This window comes from Oncorhynchus gorbuscha, linkage group LG06 (assembly GCF_021184085.1).
Source record: "Oncorhynchus gorbuscha isolate QuinsamMale2020 ecotype Even-year linkage group LG06, OgorEven_v1.0, whole genome shotgun sequence".
NCBI classification, from domain to species: Eukaryota; Metazoa; Chordata; class Actinopteri; order Salmoniformes; family Salmonidae; genus Oncorhynchus; species Oncorhynchus gorbuscha.
In genome coordinates this window covers 1066349-1090468 of record NC_060178.1, presented here as the reverse complement: position 1 = coordinate 1090468, position 24120 = coordinate 1066349, and the positions used below count along the sequence as shown (strand labels likewise).

At 29.9% G+C, this 24120-nt stretch overlaps 1 protein-coding gene across 1 annotated transcript in view; it reads left to right on the top strand.

Annotated features, from left to right (window-relative positions):
- The window catches only part of LOC124037357, a 50083-nt gene extending 26526 nt beyond the window's left edge, over positions 1-23557 (top strand). The window contains exons 4-7 of the mRNA XM_046352061.1: positions 18042-18220; positions 20825-20914; positions 23248-23413; positions 23552-23557. Coding sequence (XP_046208017.1) covers positions 18042-18220; positions 20825-20914; positions 23248-23413; positions 23552-23557 — 441 coding nt within the window. The remainder of the gene's footprint in view (positions 1-18041; positions 18221-20824; positions 20915-23247; positions 23414-23551) is intronic.
- Positions 23558-24120: the final 563 nt, after the last annotated feature.

Below are 24120 nucleotides of genomic sequence, written 5' to 3'. Positions count from 1 at the left end.
CTGTATCTATGTAATGTGTCTGTATCTGTATCTATGTAATGTATCTGTATATATGTAATGTATCTGTATCTATGTAATGTGTCTGTATCTGTATCTATGTAATGTATCTGTATCTATGTAATGTATCTGTATCTATGTAATGTTTCTGTATCTGTATCTATGTAATGTATCTGTATATATGTAATGTATCTGTATCTATGTAATGTGTCTGTATCTATGTAATGTGTCTGTATCTATGTAATGTGTCTGTATCTATGTAATGTATATATGTAATGTATCTGTATCTATGTAATGTGTCTGTATCTGTATCTGTATCTATGTAATGTGTCTGTATCTGTATCTATGTAATGTATCTGTATCTATGTAATGTATCTGTATCTATGTAATGTGTCTGTATCTGTATCTATGTAATGTATCTGTATCTATGTATCTGTATCTATGTAATGTATCTGTATCTATGTAATGTATCTGTATCTGCATATGTAATGTATCTGTATCTATGTAATGTATCTGTATCTATGTAATGTATCTGTATCTATGTAATGTATCTGTATCTGTGTAATGTATCTGTATCTATGTAATGTATCTGTATCTATGTAATGTATCTGTATCTATGTAATGTATCTGTATCTATGTAATGTATCTGTATCTATGTAATGTATCTGTATCTATGTAATGTATCTGTATCTATGTCATGTATCTGTATCTGTATCTATGTAATGTATATATGTAATGTATCTGTATATATGTAATGTATCTATGTAATGTATCTGTATCTATGTAATGTATCTGTATCTAAGTAATGTATCTGTATCTATGTAATGTGTCTGTATCTGTATCTATGTAATGTATCTGTATATATGTAATGTATCTGTATCTATGTAATGTATCTGTATCTGTATCTGTATCTATGTAATGTATATATGTAATGTATCTGTATCTATGTAATGTATCTGTATCTATGTAATGTATATATGTAATGTATCTGTATCTATGTAATGTATCTGTATCTAAGTAATGTATCTGTATCTATGTAATGTATATATGTAATGTATCTGTATATATGTAATGTATCTGTATCTATGTAATGTGTCTGTATCTGTATCTATGTAATGTATCTGTATATATGTAATGTATCTGTATCTATGTAATGTGTCTGTATCTGTATCTATATAATGTATCTGTATCTATGTAATGTATCTGTATCTATGTAATGTTTCTGTATCTGTATCTATGTAATGTATCTGTATCTATGTAATGTATCTGTATATATGTAATGTATCTGTGTCTATGTAATGTGTCTGTATCTATGTAATGTGTCTGTATCTATGTAATGTGTCTGTATCTATGTAATGTATATATGTAATGTATCTGTATCTGTATCGATGTAATGTATCTGTCTCTGTATCTATGTAATGTATCTGTATCTATGTAATGTATATATGTAATGTATCTGTATATATGTAATGTATCTGTATCTATGTAATGTATCTGTATCTATGTAATGTGTATATGTAATGTATCTGTATCTATGTAATGTATCTATGTAATGTATCTGTATCTATGTATCTGTATCTATGTAATGTATATATGTATCTATCTGTATCTATGTAATATGTAATGTATCTGTATCTATGTAATGTATATATGTAATGTATATATGTAATGTCTGTATCTGTATCTATGTAATGTATCTGTATCTATGTAATGTGTCTGTATCTATGTAATGTATCTGTATCTATGTAATGTATCTGTATCTATGTAATGTATCTATATATGTAATGTATCTGTATCTATGTAATGTATCTGTATCTATGTAATGTGTCTGTATCTGTATCTATGTAATGTATCTGTATATGTAATGTATCTGTATCTATGTAATGTATCTGTATCTATGTAATGTATCTGTATCTATGTAATGTTTCTGTATCTATGTAATGTATCTGTATATATGTAATGTATCTGTATCTATGTAATGTATCTGTATCTATGTAATGTATCTGTATCTATGTAATGTATCTGTATCTATGTAATGTATCTGTATCTATGTAATGTGTCTGTATCTGTATCTATGTAATGTATCTGTATCTATGTAATGTATCTGTATCTATGTAATGTATCTGTATCTATGTAATGTGTCTGTATCTGTATCTATGTAATGTATCTGTATCTATGTAATGTATCTGTATCTATGTAATGTATCTGTATCTATGTAATGTATCTGTATCTATGTAATGTGTCTGTATCTATGTAATGTGTCTGTATCTGTATCTATGTAATGTATCTGTATCTATGTAATGTATCTGTATCTATGTATGTATCTGTATCTATGTAATGTATCTGTATCTATGTAATGTATCTGTATCTATGTAATGTATCTGTATCTATGTAATGTGTCTGTATCTGTATCTATGTAATGTATCTGTATCTATGTAATGTATCTGTATCTATGTAATGTATATATGTAATGTATCTGTATCTATGTAATGTATCTGTATCTATGTCATGTATGTAATCTGTATCTATGTAATGTATCTGTATCTGTATCTGTATGTAATGTATCTGTATCTATAATGTATATATGTAATGTATCTGTCTATGTATCTGTATCTATGTAATGTATCTGTATCTATGTAATGTATCTGTATCTATGTAATGTATCTGTATCTATGTAATGTATCTGTATGTAATGTATCTGTATCTGTATGTATCTATGTAATGTATCTGTATCTATGTAATGTATCTGTATCTATGTAATGTATATATGTAATGTATCTGTATCTATGTAATGTGTAATGTATCTGTATCTATGTAATGTATCTGTATCTGTATCTGTATGTAATGTATATATGTAATGTATCTGTATCTATGTATCTATGTAATGTATCTGTATATGTAATGTATCTGTATCTATGTAATGTGTCTGTATCTGTATCTATGTAATGTATCTGTATCTATGTAATGTATCTGTATCTATGTAATGTATATCTATGTAATGTATCTGTATCTATGTAATGTATCTGTATCTATGTAATGTATCTGTATCTATGTATCTCTGTATCTATGTAATGTATCTGTATCTATGTAATGTGTCTGTATCTATGTAATGTATATATGTAATGTATCTGTATCTGTATCTATGTAATGTATCTGTATCTATGTAATGTATCTGTATCTGTATCTATGTAATCTGTATCTATGTAATGTATCTGTATCTATGTAATGTATCTGTATCTATGTAATGTGTATCTGTATCTGTATATGTAATGTATCTGTATCTATGTAATGTATCTGTATCTATGTATCTATGTAATGTGTCTGTATCTATGTAATGTGTCTGTATCTATGTAATGTGTCTGTATCTATGTAATGTATGTAATGTGTCTATGTAATGTGTATCTATGTAATGTATCTGTATCTATGTAATGTGTCTGTATCTATGTATCTATCTGTGTAATGTATCTGTATATATCTGTATCTGTATCTATGTAATGTGTCTGTATCTGTATCTATGTAATGTATCTGTATCTATGTAATGTATCTGTATCTATGTAATGTATCTGTATCTATGTAATGTATCTCTGTATCTGTATCTATGTAATGTATCTGTATCTATGTAATGTCTATGTATCTGTATCTATGTAATGTATCTATGTATCTATGTATCTGTATCTATGTAATGTGTCTGTATCTGTATCTATGTAATGTATCTGTATCTATGTAATGTATCTGTATCTATGTAATGTATCTGTATCTATGTAATGTATCTGTATCTATGTAATGTCTGTATCTGTATCTATGTAATGTATCTGTATCTATGTAATGTATCTGTATCTGTATGTGTAATGTATCTGTATCTATGTAATGTATCTGTATCTATGTAATGTATCTGTATCTATGTAATGTATCTGTATCTATGTAATGTATCTGTATCTATGTATCTGTATCTATGTAATGTATCTGTATCTATGTAATGTATCTGTATCTATATAATGTATCTGTATCTATGTAATCTGTATCTATGTAATGTATCTGTATCTATGTAATGTATCTGTATCTAATGTATATATGTAATGTATCTGTATCTATGTAATGTATCTGTATCTATGTAATGTGTAATGTATCTGTATCTATGTAATGTGTCTGTATCTGTATCTATGTAATGTATCTGTATCTGTATCTGTATCTATGTAATGTATCTGTATCTATGTAATGTATCTGTGTCTGTATCTGTATCTATGTAATGTATCTGTATCTATGTAATGTGTCTGTATCTGTATCTATGTAATGTATGTAATGTATCTGTATCTATGTAATGTGTCTATGTAATGTATCTGTATCTATGTAATGTATCTGTATCTATGTAATGTATCTGTATCTATGTATGTAATGTGTATCTGTATCTGTATCTATGTGTAATGTATCTGTATCTGTATCTATGTAATGTATCTATGTAATGTATATATGTATGTAATGTATCTGTATCTATGTAATGTATATATGTAATGTATCTGTATCTATGTAATGTATCTGTATCTATGTAATGTATCTGTATCTATGTAATGTATCTGTATCTATGTAATGTATCTGTATCTATGTAATGTATCTGTATCTGTATGTATATATGTATGTATCTGTAATATATGTAATGTATCTGTATCTATGTAATGTGTCTGTATCTGTATCTAATGTAATGTATCTGTATCTATGTAATGTATCTGTATCTATGTAATGTGTCTGTATCTGTATCTATGTAATGTATCTGTATCTATGTAATGTATCTGTATCTATGTAATGTATCTGTATCTATGTAATGTATTCTGTATCTATGTAATGTATCTGTATCTATGTAATGTATCTGTATCTATGTAATGTATCTGTATCTATGTAATGTGTCTGTATCTATGTAATGTGTCTGTATCTATGTAATGTCTGTATCTATGTAATGTATATATGTAATGTATCTGTATCTATGTAATGTGTCTGTATCTGTATCTATGTAATGTGTCTGTATCTGTATCTATGTAATGTATCTGTATCTATGTAATGTGTCTGTATCTATGTAATGTGTCTGTATCTGTATCTGTATCTATGTAATGTGTCTGTATCTGTATCTATGTAATGTATCTGTATCTATGTAATGTATCTGTATCTATGTAATGTGTCTGTATCTGTATCTATATAATGTGTCTGTATCTGTATCTATGTAATGTGTCTGTATTTGTATCTATGTAATGTATCTGTATCTATGTAATGTGTCTGTATCTGTATCTATGTAATGTGTCTGTATCTGTATCTATGTAATGTATCTGTATCTATGTAATGTATCTGTATCTATGTATTGTATCTGTATCTATGTAATGTATCTGTATCTATGTAATGTGTCTGTATCTGTATCTATGTAATGTATCTGTATCTATGTAATGTATCTGTATCTATGTAATGTGTCTGTATCTATGTAATGTATCTATGTAATGTATCTGTATCTATGTAATGTATCTGTATATATGTAATGTATCTGTATCTATGTAATGTGTCTGTATCTATGTAATGTGTCTGTATCTATGTAATGTGTCTGTATCTATGTAATGTATATATGTAATGTATCTGTATCTATGTAATGTGTCTGTATCTGTATCTATGTAATGTATCTGTATCTATGTAATGTATCTGTATCTATGTAATGTATCTGTATCTATGTAATGTGTCTGTATCTGTATCTATGTAATGTGTCTGTATCTGTATCTATGTAATGTGTCTGTATCTGTATCTATGTAATGTATCTGTATCTATGTAATGTATCTGTATCTATGTAATATGTCTGTATCTGTATCTATGTAATGTGTCTGTATCTGTATCTATGTAATGTATCTGTATCTATGTAATGTATCTGTATCTATGTATTGTATCTGTATCTATGTAATGTATCTGTATCTGTGTAATGTATCTGTATATATGTAATGTATCTGTATCTATGTAATGTGTCTGTATCTGTATCTATGTAATGTATCTGTATCTATGTAATGTATCTGTATCTATGTAATGTATATATGTAATGTATCTGTATCTATGTCATGTATCTGTATCTATGTCATGTATCTATGTAATGTATCTGTATCTATGTAATGTATCTGTATCTGTATCGATGTAATGTATCTGTCTCTGTATCTATGTAATGTATCTGTATCTATGTAATGTATATATGTAATGTATCTGTATCTATGTAATGTATCTGTATCTATGTAATGTATCTGTATCTATGTAATGTGTATATGTAATGTATCTATATCTATGTAATGTATCTATGTAATGTATCTGTATCTATGTAATGTATCTGTATCTATGTAATGTATATATGTAATGTATCTGTATCTATGTCATGTATCTGTATCTATGTCATGTATCTATGTAATGTATCTGTATCTATGTAATGTATCTGTATCTGTATCGATGTAATGTATCTGTCTCTGTATCTATGTAATGTATCTGTATCTATGTAATGTATATATGTAATGTATCTGTATCTATGTAATGTATCTGTATCTATGTAATGTATCTGTATCTATGTAATGTGTATATGTATCTATGTAATGTATCTATGTAATGTATCTGTATGTAATGTATCTGTATCTATGTAATGTATATATGTAATGTATCTGTATCTATGTAATGTATATATGTAATGTATCTGTATCTATGTAATGTATATATGTAATCTGTATCTGTATCTGTATCTATGTAATGTATATATGTAATGTATCTGTATCTATGTAATGTATCTGTAATGTATATATGTAATGTATATATGTAATGTGTCTGTATCTGTATGTAATGTATCTATGTAATGTATCTGTATCTATGTAATGTATCTGTATCTGTGTAATGTATATATGTAATGTATCTGTATCTATGTAATGTATCTGTATATATGTAATGTATCTGTATCTGTATCTATGTAATGTATCTGTATCTATGTAATGTATCTGTATCTATGTAATGTATCTGTATATATGTAATCTGTATCTATGTAATGTGTCTGTATCTGTATGTAATGTATCTGTATATATGTAATGTATCTGTATCTATGTAATGTATCTGTATCTATGTAATGTATCTGTATCTATGTAATGTATCTGTATCTATGTAATGTATCTGTATCTATGTAATGTATCTGTATCTATGTAATGTATATCTATGTAATGTATCTGTATCTATGTAATGTATCTGTATATCGATGTAATGTATCTGTATCTATGTAATGTATCTGTATCTGTATCTATATGTAATGTATCTGTATCTATGTAATGTATCTGTATCTATGTAATGTATCTGTATCTATGTAATGTGTAATGTATCTGTATCTATGTAATGTATCTATGTAATGTATCTGTATCTATGTAATGTATCTGTATCTATGTAATGTATATCTGTATCTGTATCTATGTAATGTATCTGTATCTATGTAATCTATGTAATGTATCTGTATCTATGTAATGTATCTGTATCTGTATCGATGTAATGTATCTGTCTCTGTCTAATGTATCTGTATCTATGTAATGTATATATGTAATGTATCTGTATCTATGTAATGTATCTGTATCTATGTAATGTATCTGTATCTATGTAATGTGTATATGTAATGTATCTATATCTGTAATGTATCTATGTAATGTATCTGTATCTATGTATCTGTATCTATGTAATGTATATATGTCTGTATCTATGTAATGTATATATGTAATGTATCTGTATCTATGTAATGTGTAATGTATCTGTATCTGTATCTGTATCTATGTAATGTATCTGTATCTATGTAATGTATCTGTATCTATGTAATGTATCTATGTATCTGTATCTGTATCTATGTAATGTATCTGTATCTGTATCTATGTAATGTGTCTGTATCTGTATCTATGTATCTATGTAATGTATCTGTATCTATGTAATGTATCTGTATCTATGTATATATGTAATGTATCTGTCTATGTATCTGTATCTATGTAATGTATCTGTATCTATGTAATGTATCTGTATCTATGTAATGTATCTGTATCTATGTAATGTATCTGTATCTATGTAATGTGTCTGTATCTGTATCTATGTAATGTATCTGTATCTATCTGTATCTATGTAATGTATCTGTATCTATGTAATGTATCTGTATCTATGTAATGTATCTGTATCTATGTAATGTATCTGTATCTATGTAATCTGTATATATGTATCTGTATCTATGTAATGTATCTGTATCTATGTAATGTATCTGTATCTATGTAATGTATATATGTAATGTATCTGTATCTATGTAATGTATCTGTATCTATGTAATGTATCTATATATGTATCTGTATCTATGTAATGTATCTGTATCTATGTAATGTATCTGTATCTATGTATCTATGTCTGTATCTGTATCTATGTAATGTATCTGTATCTATGTAATGTATCTGTATCTATGTAATGTATCTGTATCTATGTAATGTATCTGTATCTATGTAATGTATCTGTATCTATGTAATGTATATATGTAATGTATCTGTATCTATGTAATGTATCTGTATCTGTATCTATGTAATGTATCTGTATCTATGTAATGTATCTGTATCTATGTAATGTATCTGTATCTATGTAATGTATCTGTATCTGTATCTATGTAATGTATCTGTATCTATGTAATGTATCTGTATCTATGTAATGTATCTGTATCTATGTAATGTGTCTGTATCTGTATCTATATAATGTGTCTGTATCTGTATCTATGTAATGTATCTGTATCTATGTAATGTATCTGTATCTATGTAATGTATCTGTATCTGTATCTATGTAATGTGTCTGTATCTGTATCTATGTAATGTATCTGTATCTATGTAATGTATCTGTATCTATGTAATGTTTCTGTATCTGTATCTATGTAATGTATCTGTAATGTATCTGTATCTATGTAATGTATCTGTATCTATGTAATGTATCTGTATCTATGTAATGTGTCTGTATCTGTAATGTATCTATATCTATGTAATGTATCTATGTAATGTATCTGTATCTATGTAATGTATCTGTATCTATGTAATGTATATCTATGTAATGTATATATGTAATGTATCTGTATCTATGTAATGTATCTGTATCTATGTAATGTATATGTAATGTATCTGTATCTATGTAATGTATATATGTAATGTATCTGTATCTGTATCTGTATCTATGTAATGTATATATGTAATGTATCTGTATCTATGTAATGTATCTGTAATGTATCTGTATCTATGTAATGTATATATGTAATGTATATATGTAATGTGTCTGTATCTGTATCTATGTAATGTATCTATGTAATGTGTCTGTATCTATGTAATGTATCTGTATCTGTATCTGTATCTATGTAATGTATATATGTAATGTATCTGTATCTATGTAATGTATCTGTATCTATGTAATGTATCTGTATCTATGTAATGTATATATGTAATGTATCTGTATCTATGTAATGTATCTGTATCTATGTAATGTATCTGTATCTATGTAATGTATCTGTATCTATGTAATGTATATATGTAATGTATCTGTATCTATGTAATGTATCTGTATCTATGTAATGTGTCTGTATCTGTATCTATGTAATGTATCTGTATCTATGTAATGTATCTGTATCTATGTAATGTATCTGTGTAATGTGTCTGTATCTGTATCTATCTATGTAATGTATCTGTATCTATGTAATGTATATATGTAATGTATCTGTATCTATGTAATGTGTCTGTATCTGTATCTATGTAATGTATCTGTATCTATGTAATGTATCTGTATCTATGTAATGTATCTGTATCTATGTAATGTATCTGTATCTATGTAATGTGTCTGTATCTGTATCTATGTAATGTATCTGTATCTATGTAATGTATCTGTATCTATGTAATATGTATATATGTAATGTATCTGTATCTATGTATGTGTCTGTATCTGTATCTATGTAATGTGTCTGTATCTGTATCTATCTATGTAATGTATCTGTATCTAATGTATCTGTATATATGTAATGTATCTGTATCTATGTAATGTGTCTGTATCTGTATCTATGTAATGTATCTGTATCTATGTAATGTATCTGTATCTATGTAATGTATCTGTATCTATGTAATGTGTCTGTATCTATGTAATGTATCTGTATCTGTATCTATGTAATGTAATGTATCTGTATCTGTATCTGTAATGTATCTGTATCTGTATCTATGTAATGTATCTGTATCTATGTAATGTATCTGTATCTATGTAATGTATCTGTATCTATGTAATGTGTATCTATGTATCTGTATCTAATGTATCTGTATATGTAATGTATCTGTATCTATGTAATGTATCTGTATCTATGTAATGTATCTGTATCTATGTAATGTATATATGTATCTGTATCTATGTAATGTATATCTGTATGTAATGTGTCTGTATCTGTATCTATGTAATGTATCTGTATCTATGTAATGTATCTGTATCTATGTAATGTATATATGTAATGTATCTGTATCTATGTAATGTATCTGTATCTATGTAATGTATATATGTCTGTATCTGTATCTATGTAATGTATCTGTATCTATGTAATGTATCTGTATCTATGTAATGTATCTCTATGTAATGTATCTGTATCTATGTAATGTATATAAATGTATCTGTATCTATGTAATGTATCTGTATCTATGTAATGTATCTGTATCTATGTAATGTGTCTGTATCTGTATCTATGTAATGTATCTGTATCTATGTAATGTATATATGTAATGTATCTGTATCTATGTAATGTATCTGTATCTGTATCTATGTAATGTGTCTGTATCTGTATCTATGTAATGTATCTGTATCTATGTAATGTATCTGTATCTATGTAATGTATCTGTATCTATGTCATGTATCTAATGTATCTGTGTCTGTATCTATGTAATGTATCTGTATCTATGTAATGTGTCTGTATCTATGTAATGTATCTGTATCTGTATCGATGTAATGTATCTGTCTCTGTATCTATGTAATGTATCTGTATCTATGTAATGTATATATGTAATGTATCTGTATATATGTAATGTATCTGTATCTATGTAATGTATCTGTATCTATGTAATGTGTATATGTAATGTATCTATATCTATGTAATGTATCTATGTAATGTATCTGTATCTATGTAATGTATCTGTATCTATGTAATGTATATATGTAATGTATCTGTATCTATGTAATGTATATGTATCTGTATCTATGTAATGTATCTATGTAATGTATCTGTATCTGTATCTATGTAATGTGTATCTGTAATGTATCTGTATCTGTATCTATGTAATGTATATATGTAATGTATCTGTATCTATGTAATGTATCTGTATCTATGTAATGTATATATGTAATGTATCTGTATCTATGTAATGTATATATGTAATGTATCTGTATCTATGTAATGTATCTGTATCTATGTAATGTATCTGTATCTATGTAATGTATATATGTAATGTATCTGTATCTATGTATCTATGTAATGTATCTGTATCTATGTAATGTATCTGTATCTATGTAATGTATCTGTATCTATGTAATGTATCTGTATCTATGTAATGTATCTGTATATATGTAATGTATCTGTATCTATGTAATGTATCTGTATCTATGTATCTATGTAATGTATCTGTATCTATGTAATGTATATATGTAATGTATCTGTATCTATGTAATGTGTCTGTATGTATCTATGTATGTGTCTGTATCTATGTAATGTATATATGTAATGTATCTGTATCTATGTAATGTATCTGTCTCTGTATCTATGTAATGTATCTGTATCTATGTAATGTATATATGTAATGTATCTGTATATGTAATGTATCTGTATCTATGTAATGTATCTGTATCTATGTAATGTATATGTAATGTATCTGTATCTATGTATGTAATGTATCTGTATCTATGTAATGTATCTGTATCTATGTAATGTATATATGTAATGTATCTGTATCTGTATATGTAATGTATATATGTAATGTGTCTGTATCTGTATCTATGTAATGTATCTATGTAATGTGTCTGTATCTATGTAATGTATCTGTATCTGTATCTGTATCTATGTAATGTATATATGTAATGTATCTGTATCTATGTAATGTATCTGTATCTATGTAATGTATATATGTAATGTATCTGTATCTATGTAATGTATATATGTAATGTATCTGTATCTATGTAATGTATCTGTATCTATGTAATGTATATATGTAATGTATCTGTATATATGTAATGTATCTGTATCTATGTAATGTGTCTGTATCTGTATCTATGTAATGTATCTGTATATATGTAATGTATCTGTATCTATGTAATGTGTCTGTATCTGTATCTATGTAATGTATCTGTATCTATGTAATGTATCTGTATCTATGTAATGTTTCTGTATCTGTATCTATGTAATGTATCTGTATCTATGTAATGTATCTGTATCTATGTAATGTATCTGTATCTATGTAATGTGTCTGTATCTATGTAATGTGTCTGTATCTATGTAATGTATATATGTAATGTATCTGTATCTATGTAATGTGTCTGTATCTGTATCTATGTAATGTGTCTGTATCTGTATCTATGTAATGTATCTGTATCTATGTAATGTGTCTGTATCTATGTAATGTGTCTGTATCTGTATCTGTATCTATGTAATGTGTCTGTATCTGTATCTATGTAATGTATCTGTATCTATGTAATGTATCTGTATCTATGTAATGTGTCTGTATCTGTATCTATATAATGTGTCTGTATCTGTATCTATGTAATGTGTCTGTATTTTGTATCTATGTAATGTATCTGTATCTATGTAATGTGTCTGTATCTGTATCTATGTAATGTGTCTGTATCTGTATCTATGTAATGTATCTGTATCTATGTAATGTATCTGTATCTATGTAATGTTTCTGTATCTGTATCTATGTAATGTATCTGTATCTATGTAATCTCTGTATCTATGTAATGTATCTGTAATCTGTATCTATGTAATGTATCTGTATCTATGTAATGTATCTGTATCTATGTATTGTATCTGTATGTGTCTGTATCTATGTAATGTATCTGTATCTATGTAATGTGTCTGTATCTGTATCTATGTAATGTATCTGTATCTATGTATCTGTATCTATGTAATGTATCTGTATCTAATGTATCTGTATCTATGTAATGTATATCTGTATCTATGTAATGTATCTGTATCTATGTAATGTATCTGTATCTATGTAATGTGTCTGTATCTATGTAATGTATATATGTAATGTATCTGTATCTATGTAATGTGTCTGTATCTATGTAATGTATCTGTATCTATGTAATGTATCTATGTAATGTATATATGTAATGTATCTGTATCTATGTAATGTATCTGTATCTATGTATCTGTATCTATGTAATGTATCTGTATCTATGTAATGTATCTGTATCTATGTAATGTGTCTGTATCTGTATCTATGTAATGTGTCTGTATCTGTATCTATGTAATGTATCTGTATCTATGTAATGTATCTGTATCTATGTAATGTGTATGTATCTGTATCTATGTAATGTATCTGTATCTATGTAATGTATCTGTATCTATGTATATATGTAATGTATCTGTATCTATGTAATGTATCTGTATCTATGTATCTGTATCTATGTAATGTATCTGTATCTATGTAATGTATATATGTAATGTATCTATGTAATGTATATATGTAATGTATCTGTATCTATGTAATGTATCTGTATCTATGTAATGTATATATGTAATGTATCTGTATATATGTAATGTATCTGTATCTATGTAATGTATCTGTATCTATGTAATGTGTCTGTATCTGTATCTATGTAATGTATCTGTATCTATGTAATGTATCTGTATCTATCCAGTATTCATGTACATCCAGTGTAATGTATCTGTATTACTTTATCCTATCCTAGTATTCCTTAAAGAGGTGTTTCATGTCTGTATCTATTTGTTCCACCATTGTATTTTGACTGGGCTGTACTTCCTCAGTGGTAGGGAGGCGAGCAGGCCAGAGGTGGATGAACGCAGTATTTGGGTGTAGGGCCTGATGTGGAGGTACTGAGGTGCCGTTCCCTCACAGCTCCGTGGTCTTGTCTGCTGCTGTAGAGAGAGCGGAGGAGCGGGGTACGTGAGAGAACTTGGGAAGGTTGAACACTATGCGGCGTTCTGTGAGTTGTAGGGTTTAATGGCACAGGCAGGGAGCCCAGCCAACTATGTAATGTGCCTGTATCTGTGTGGGCAGGGTCGTATGTAATCACGTAGTTGTGGATATCGTAATGTATCTGTATCTATGTAATGTATCATGTAGTCCTGGTCCCCTGGGAGGAAGAGCAGCTCATGTATCTGTATCTATGTATCTGTATCTGTATCTATATATGTAATGTATCTGTATCTGTATATGTAATGTAATGTATATATGTAATGTATCTGTATCTATGTAATGTATATGTATATATGTAATGTATATATGTATGTATCTGTATCTATCTGTATCTATGTATGTAATGTATCTGTATCTGTATATGTAATGTATCTGTATCTATGTAATGTATATAGCTAATGTATCTGTATCTATGTAATGTATATGTATGCGTAATGTATCTGTATCTATGTAATGTGTCTGTATCTATGTATCTGTATCTGTATCTATGTAATGTATCTATGTAATGTGTCTGTATCTATGTAATGTATCTGTATCTATGTAATGTATCTGTATCTATGTAATGTATCTGTATCTCTGTATGTATCTGTATCTATGTAATGTATATCTATGTAATGTATCTGTATCTATGTAATGTATCTGTATCTATGTAATGTATATATGTAATCTGTATATCTGTATCTATGTAATGTATCTGTATCTATGTAATGTAATGTCTGTATATGTAATGTATCTGTATCTATGTAATGTATCTGTATCTATGTCTGTATCTGTATCTAATGTATCTATGTAATGTATCTGTATGTAATGTATCTGTATCTATGTATCTGTATCTATGTAATGTATATGTAATGTATCTGTATCTATGTAATGTATCTATCTCTATGTAATGTGTCTATGTAATGTATCTGTATCTATGTAATGTATCTGTATCTATGTATGTGTCTGTATCTATGTAATGTATATATGTATCTGTATCTGTAATGCATCTATGTAATGTATCTGTATCTATGTAATGTATCTGTATCTATGTAATGTATCTGTATCTATGTAATGTATCTATGTAATGTATCTGTATCTATGTAATGTATCTGTATCTATGTAATGTTTCTGTATCTGTATCTATGTAATGTATCTGTATCTATGTAATGTATCTGTATCTATGTAATGTGTCTGTATCTATGTAATGTAATGTGTCTGTATCTGTCTGTATCTATGTAATGTATCTGTATCTATGTAATGTATCTGTATCTATGTAATGTAATGTCTGTATCTGTATCTATGTAATGTGTCTGTATCTATGTAATGTATATCTATGTAATGTCTGTATCTGTATCTATGTAATGTAATGTGTCTGTATCTGTATCTATGTAATGTATCTGTATCTGTATCTATGTAATGTATCTGTATCTGTAATATCTGTATCTATGTAATCTATGTCTGTATCTGTATCTATGTAATGTGTGTATCTGTATCTGTATCTATGTAATGTATATGTATCTGTATCTATGTAATGTATCTGTATCTATCTATGTAATGTATCTGTATCTATGTAATGTATCTGTATCTATGTATGTATGTGTAATGTATCTGTATCTATGTAATGTATCTGTCTGTAATCTGTATCTGTATCTATGTAATGTGTCTGTATCTGTATCTATGTAATGTATCTGTATCTATGTAATGTATCTGTATCTGTATCTATGTAATCTATGTAATGTATCTGTATCTATGTAATGTGTCTGTATCTGTATCTATGTAATGTATCTGTATCTATCTATGTAATGTATCTGTATCTATGTAATGTATCTGTATCTATGTAATGTATCTGTATCTATGTAATGTATCTGTATCTATGTAATGTCTGTATCTGTATCTGTATCTATGTAATGTATCTGTATCTGTATCTATGTAATGTATCTGTATCTGTATGTAATGTATCTGTCTGTATCTATGTAATGTATCTGTATCTATGTAATGTATCTGTATCTAATCTGTATCTATGTATCTGTATCTATGTATCTGTATCTGTATCTATGTAATGTATCTGTATCTGTATCTATGTAATGTATATATGTAATGTATCTGTATATATGTAATGTATCTATGTAATGTATCTGTATCTATGTAATGTATCTGTATCTATGTAATGTATCTATGTAATGTATCTGTATCCATGTAATGTATCTGTATCTGTATCTATGTAATGTATCTGTATCTGTATCTATGTAATGTATCTGTCTCTGTATCTATGTAATGTATCTGTATCTATGTAATGTATATATGTAATGTATCTGTATATATGTAATGTGTCTGTATCTATGTAATGTATCTGTATCCATGTAATGTGTATATGTAATGTATCTGTATCTATGTAATGTATCTATGTAATGTATCTGTATCTATGTAATGTATCTGTATCTATGTAATGTATATATGTAATGTATCTGTATATATGTAATGTGTCTGTATCTATGTAATGTATCTGTATCCATGTAATGTGTATATGTAATGTATCTGTATCTATGTAATGTATCTATGTAATGTATCTGTATCTATGTAATGTATCTGTATCTATGTAATGTATATATGTAATGTATCTGTATCTGTATCTATGTAATGTATATATGTAATGTATCTGTATCTGTATCTGTATCTATGTAATGTATATATGTAATGTATCTGTATCTGTATCTGTATCTATGTAATGTATATATGTAATGTATCTGTATCTGTATCTGTATCTATGTAATGTATATATGTAATGTATCTGTATCTATGTAATGTATCTGTATCTATGTAATGTATCTATGTAATGTATCTGTATCTATGTAATGTATCTGTATCTATGTAATGTATCTGTATCTATGTAATGTATCTGTATCTATGTAATATATCTGTAACAGGCAGTGAGTTCTCTTAATGTCCAGATCCTGACCAGTATTAACAGGCAGTGGGTTCTCTTAATGTCCTGATCCTGACCAGTATTAACAGGCAGTGGGTTCTCTTAATGTCCTGATCCTGACCAGTATTAACAGGCAGTGGGTTCTCTTAATGTCCTGATCCTGACCAGTATTAACAGGCAGTGGGTTCTCTTAATGTCCTGATCCTGACCAGTATTAACAGGCAGTGGGTTCTCTTAATGTCCTGATCCTGACCAGTATTAACAGGCAGTGAGAGTAGTACAGTAACCAGGGAAGATAAACTGGAACAATGGATACTTTCATCTGGCCTCGCTCTCAGGTTGACCGCTAACGGAAAATAGGCAAATCAGTCTGCTGCCCTTCAACCTGCTGCCTCACTGCACTGAGTGTTCCACTGTTTAGGACGATCTTAACATTAGGTCTATGATTGGGTGAGGACGATCTTAACATTAGGTCTATGATTGGGTGAGGACGATCTTAACATTAGGTCTATGATTGGGTGAGGATTAGGTTAACATTAGGTCTATGCTTTCGTTAGGATTAGGTTAACATTAGGTCTATGCTTGGGTTAGGATTAGGTTAACATTAGGTCTATGCTTGGGTTAGGATTAGGTTAACATTAGGTCTATGCTTGGGTTAGGATTAGGTTAACATTAGGTCTATGCTTGGGTTAGGATTAGGTTAACATTAGGTCTATGATTGGGTTAGGATTAGGTTAACATTAGGTCTATGCTTTCGTTAGGATTAGGTTAACATTAGGTCTATGCTTGGGTTAGGATTAGGTTAACATTAGGTCTATGATTGGGTTAGGATTAGGTTAACATTAGGTCTATGCTTGGGTTAGGATTAGGTTATCTCTGCTCATTGTTCTCATCTGTGCTGACTGCTGTCCTGCTTGGTGGGGTGTGGGTAGGACCGGGTCAGGATGGAGCCGGCGGTGGAGTCCCAGCAGGACCAGGGGACAGAGGGGAATCTGGGGACAGGGTGCAGGCACAGAGAGATGGCCCTGAAGTGGTTCATGGAGACTCAAGCTCCTCTCATCCTCCATGAGGGAAATTTCCCCTCCTGGTTCGAAGGATTCATCACCAGAAGGTAAGTACTTCTACATACAGGTCTATTGAGAGATTGATTGGCAAATCATGGCTGTTTTATGCAGTGCAGTGGAGTGGAGTGGAGTGCATGCCAGCACGACGCTGTTTTTAGGGTGGTGACTCACAGTATGATTCCTTTTCCAGCAACTGGAAGGATTTATGATGTATATTTTAATTTGGGATCACGAACTTTGAACTCTATTAAATGAGCCAAGGTGCGGTTCATTTCCTTTCCAGTGTTAACTTGAATTATTGCTACCTTATGATTGTGATTTTATTTAGTCATTGTGTTTGTGAGATGTAGATATTGATAATACCTCCCTATAACATATCAATAATACCTCCCATATCAATAATACCCCCCTATAACATATCAATAATACCTCCCATATCAATAATACCCCCTATAACATATTGATAATACCTCCCTATAACATATCAATAATACCCCCTATAACATATCAATAATACCCCCTATAACATATCAATAATACCTCCTATAACACATCAATAATACCTCCCTATAACATATCAATAATACCTCCCTATAACATATCAATAATACCCCCTATAACATATCAATAATACCTCCTATAACATATCAATAATACCTCCCTATAACATATCAATAATACCCCCTATAACATATCAATAATACCTCCCATATCAATAATACCCCCCTATAACATATCAATAATACCCCCTATAACATATCAATAATACCCCTATAACATATCAATAATACCTCCCATATCAATAATACCTCCATATCAATAATACCTCCCATATCAATAATACCCCCATATCAATAATACCTCCCATATCAATAATACCCCCATATCAACAATACCTCTCTATAACATATCAATAATACCTCCTTATAACATATCAATAATACCCCCTTATAACATATCAATAATACCCCCATATAAATAATACCCCCCTATAACATATCAATAATACCCCTATAACATATCAATAATACCCCCCTATAACATATCAATAATACCTCCTATAACATATCAATAATACCCCCTATAACATATCAATAATACCTCCCTATAACATATCAATAATACCTCCTATAACATATCAATAATACCTCCCATATCAATAATACCCCTATAACATATCAATAATACCCCCATATCAATAATACCCCTATAACATATCAATAATACCCCATATCAATAATACCCCTATAACATATCAATAATACCTCCCTATAACATATCAATAATACCCCCTTATAACATATCAATAATACCCCCTATAACATATCAATAATACCCCCCCTATAACATATCAATAATACCTCCCTATAACATATCAATAATACCCCCATATCAATAATACCTCCTTATAACATATCAATAATACCTCCCTATAACATATCAATAATACCTCCTATATCAATAATACCTCCCTATAACATATCAATAATACCCCCTATAACATATCAATAATACCTCCCTATAACATATCAATAATACCCCCTATAACATATCAATAATACCCCCTATAACATATCAATAATACCTCCCTATAACATATTAATAATACCTCCCTATAACATATCAATAATACCCCCTATAACATATCAATAATACCCCCTATAACATATCAATAATACCTCCCTATAACATATCAATAATACCTCCCATATCAATAATACCCCCTATAACATATCAATAATACCCCCTATAACATATCAATAATACCTCCTATATCAATAATACCTCCCTATAACATATCAATAATACCCCTATAACATATCAATAATACCCCCTCCCTATAACATATCAATAATACCCCCTATAACATATCAATAATACCCCCCTATAACATATCAATAATACCCCTATAACATATCAATAATACCCCCTTATAACATATCAATAATACCCCCATATCAATAATACCCCCTATAACATATCAATAATACCTCCCATATCAATAATACCCCCTATAACATATCAATAATACCCCCATATCAATAATACCCCCTATAACATATCAATAATACCTCCCTATAACATATCAATAATACCCCTATAACATATCAATAATACCTCCCATATCAATAATAACTCCCTATAACATATCAATAATACCCCCATATCAATAATACCTCCCTATAACATATCAATAATACCCCCCTATAACATATCAATAATACCCCTATAACATATCAATAATACCTCCCATATCAATAATACCCCCTATAACATATCAATAATACCCCCTATAACATATCAATAATACCTCCCTATAACATATCAATAATACCCCCTATAACATATCAATAATACCTCCCATATCAATAATACCTCCCTATAACATATCAATAATACCTCCCTATAACATATCAATAATACCCCCCTATAACATATCAATAATACCCCCTATAACATATCAATAATACCTCCCATATCAATAATACCTCCCTATAACATATCAATAATACCTCCCATATCAATAATAACTCCCTATAACATATCAATAATACCCCCCTATAACATATCAATAATACCTTTATGAGGGTTGAGGGATATGTTTTGCATGGGTTTATATTGCTTTTTAATACTTTTTAATGCCTCTGTAGAGATGCGGAAGAGATGCTGAGAGACAAAGAACTGGGCTGTTTCCTGATCCGACTAAGTGACAAAGCCATGGGATACATCCTGTCATACAGGTTCGTTCTGGTTGTTGTTCTTCTATCGTAGATAACAGAGATAACAGGGTTCCCGAGTGGCACAGCGGTCTAAGGGACTGCACCTCAGTGCTAGTCACTACAGACCCTGGTTTGATACCGGGCTGTATCATAACAGGCCGTGATCGGGAGTCCCATAGGGCGGCACACAATTGGCTCAGCGTCAGGGTTAGGGGAGGGTTTGGCCGTCATTGTAAATAAGAATTTGTTCTTTAAAAACAGTGAAGATAACATAGATAACAGTGGAGATACCAGTGGAGATAACATAAATAACAGTGGAAATAACAGTGGAGATAAAATAGATAACAGCAGAGATATTTCTTTTTTATTTATTTATTTAACCTTTATTTATTTAACAGTGGAGATAACATAGAAAACAGTGGAAATAACAGTGGAGATAAAAATGGAGATAACAGAGGTACGAGTGGAGATAAAATAGATAACAGTGGAGACAACATATATAACAGCGGAGATAACATAGATAACGGCAGAGATAACAGTGGAGATAACATATATAACAGCGGAGATAACATAGATAACGGCAGAGATAACAGTGGAGATAACATATATAACAGCGGAGATAACATAGTTAACGGCGGGAGATAACAGTGGGAGATAACATAGTTAACAGCGGAGATAGCATAGTTAACAGCGGAGATAACATAGATAACGGCGGAGATAACAGTGGAGATAACATATATAACAGCGGAGATAGCATAGTTAACAGCGGAGATAACATAGATAACGGCAGAGATAACAGTGAGATAACATATATAACAGCGGAGATAACATAGTTAACGGCGGAGATAACATAGATAACGACGGTGATAACAGTGGAGATAACATAGATAACAGTAAAGATAACAGCAGAGATATTTGTTTTTTATTTATTTATTTAACAGTGGAGACAACAGTGGAGATAACATATATATATTAGTAGAGATAACAGTGGAGATAACATATATAACAGTGGAAATAACAAAGTTAACGGCGGAGATAACAGTGGAGATAACATATATGACAGCGGAGATAACATAGTTAATGGCGGAGATAACAGTGGAGATAACATATATAACAGCGGAGATAACATAGTTAACGGCGGAGATAAAAAATAGGTTAACGTGGAGATAACAGTGGAGATAACATAGAAAACAGTGGATATAACATACAAGTGGAGATGACATAGGTAACAGTGGAGACAACATATATATATATTGGTAGAGATAACAGTGGAGATAACATATATAACAGTGGAGATAAAGTGGTGATAACAGTGGAGATAGCATAGATAACAGTCAAGATAACATAGATAGCTGTGGAGATAACATAGATAAGAGTGGAGATAACATTGGCGATAACATAGATAACAGTAGAGATAACAATGGAGAAGAAATATATAACAGTGGAGATAATACATATAACAGTGCAGATAACATACAGTAGATAATAGTGGAGATAACATATATAAAATTGGAGATAACCGTGGAGATACCATAGATAACAGTAGAGATAACAATGGAGAAGAAATATATAACAGTGGAGATATCATAGATAAAAGTCAAGATAACATAGATAGCTGTGGAGATAACATATATAAAAGTGGAGATTACATACCAGTGGAGATAACAAAGATAACAGGAGATATAACAGCGGAGATAGCATAGATAATATTGGAGATAACAGTGGAGATAACATATATAAGAGTGGAGATAACATTGGCGATAACATAGATAACAGTGGAGATAACATATATAAGAGTGGAGATAGCATAGATACCAGTGGAGATAACATAGATAACAGCGGAGTTAACAGTGGAGATAGCATAGATAACAGTAGAGATAACATAGATACCAGTGGAGATAACATAGATACCAGTGGAGATAACATAGATAACAGCGGAGTTAACAGTGGAGATAGCATAGATAATAGTGGAGATAACAGTGGAGATAATACGTATAACAGTAGAGATAACATATATACCAGTAGAGATAACATATATACCATTGGAGATAACATAGATAACAGCGGAGTTAACAGTGGAGATAGCATAGATAATAGTGGAGATAACAGTGGAGATAATACGTATAACAGTGCAGATAACATAGATAACAGAGGAGATAACATACTGTAGGTAACTGTGGAAATAGCACGCCCGTGGAGATAACACAGATAACAGTGGAGATAACAATGGCGATAACATAGATAACAGCGGAGATAACAGTGGAGATAGCATAGATAATAGTGGAGATAACAGTGGACCACAGTATAATACAACATCATACCCCGGACTTACCAGTGTTATTATTGTCTTCCAGAGGCCGTGATCGATGCAGACACTTTGTGATCAACCAGAGTAAGTCAGGCCAGTTCATAGTGTCTGGAGACACAGAGGAGCATGAGACCCTGGGAGAACTGATAGAACACTACAAGACCAGCCCCATAGAGCCCTTCAGAGAGTACCTGACCTGTTCCTGTCTAGAGGTGAGGAGAGATTTTGTCTCTAGCCTGGCCCAGACCAGTTGTTTAACCCTTTAGAGAGTACCTGATCTGCTCCTGTCTAGAGGTGAGGAGAGACTGTCTCTAGCCTGGTCTATTTGTGCTGTCTTGCCAACTTCACAGATCTGAGACCAAGCTACACGATCTTTATGTTATCATTTGAATTCAAGAAGGTATTCAAGAAGACATTTTGTAAGATAGTGTGTGTCTAACTGGTTCAAGTAGGCCTCTTGTCAGTTATAATGGTAGTGTTCACAGAAAACAGTATATCAGTAAATACATCTGGGCAGTTATAATGGTGGTGTTCACAGAATACAGTATATCAGTAAATACATGGTCAGTTATAATGGTAGTGTTCACAGAATACAGTATATCAGTAAATACATCTGGTCAGTTATAATGGTAGTGTTCACAGAATACAGTATATCAGTAAATACATCTGGTCAGTTATAATGGTAGTGTTCACAGAATACAGTATATCAATAAATACATGGTCAGTTATAATGGTAGTGTTCACAGAATACAGTATATCAGTAAATACATGGTCAGTTATAATGGTAGTGTTCACAGAATACAGTATATCAGTAAATACATCTGGTCAGTTATAATGGTGGTGTGCACTGAATACAGTATATCAGTAAATACATCTGGTCAGTTATAATGGTGGTGTTCACAGAATACAGTATATCAGT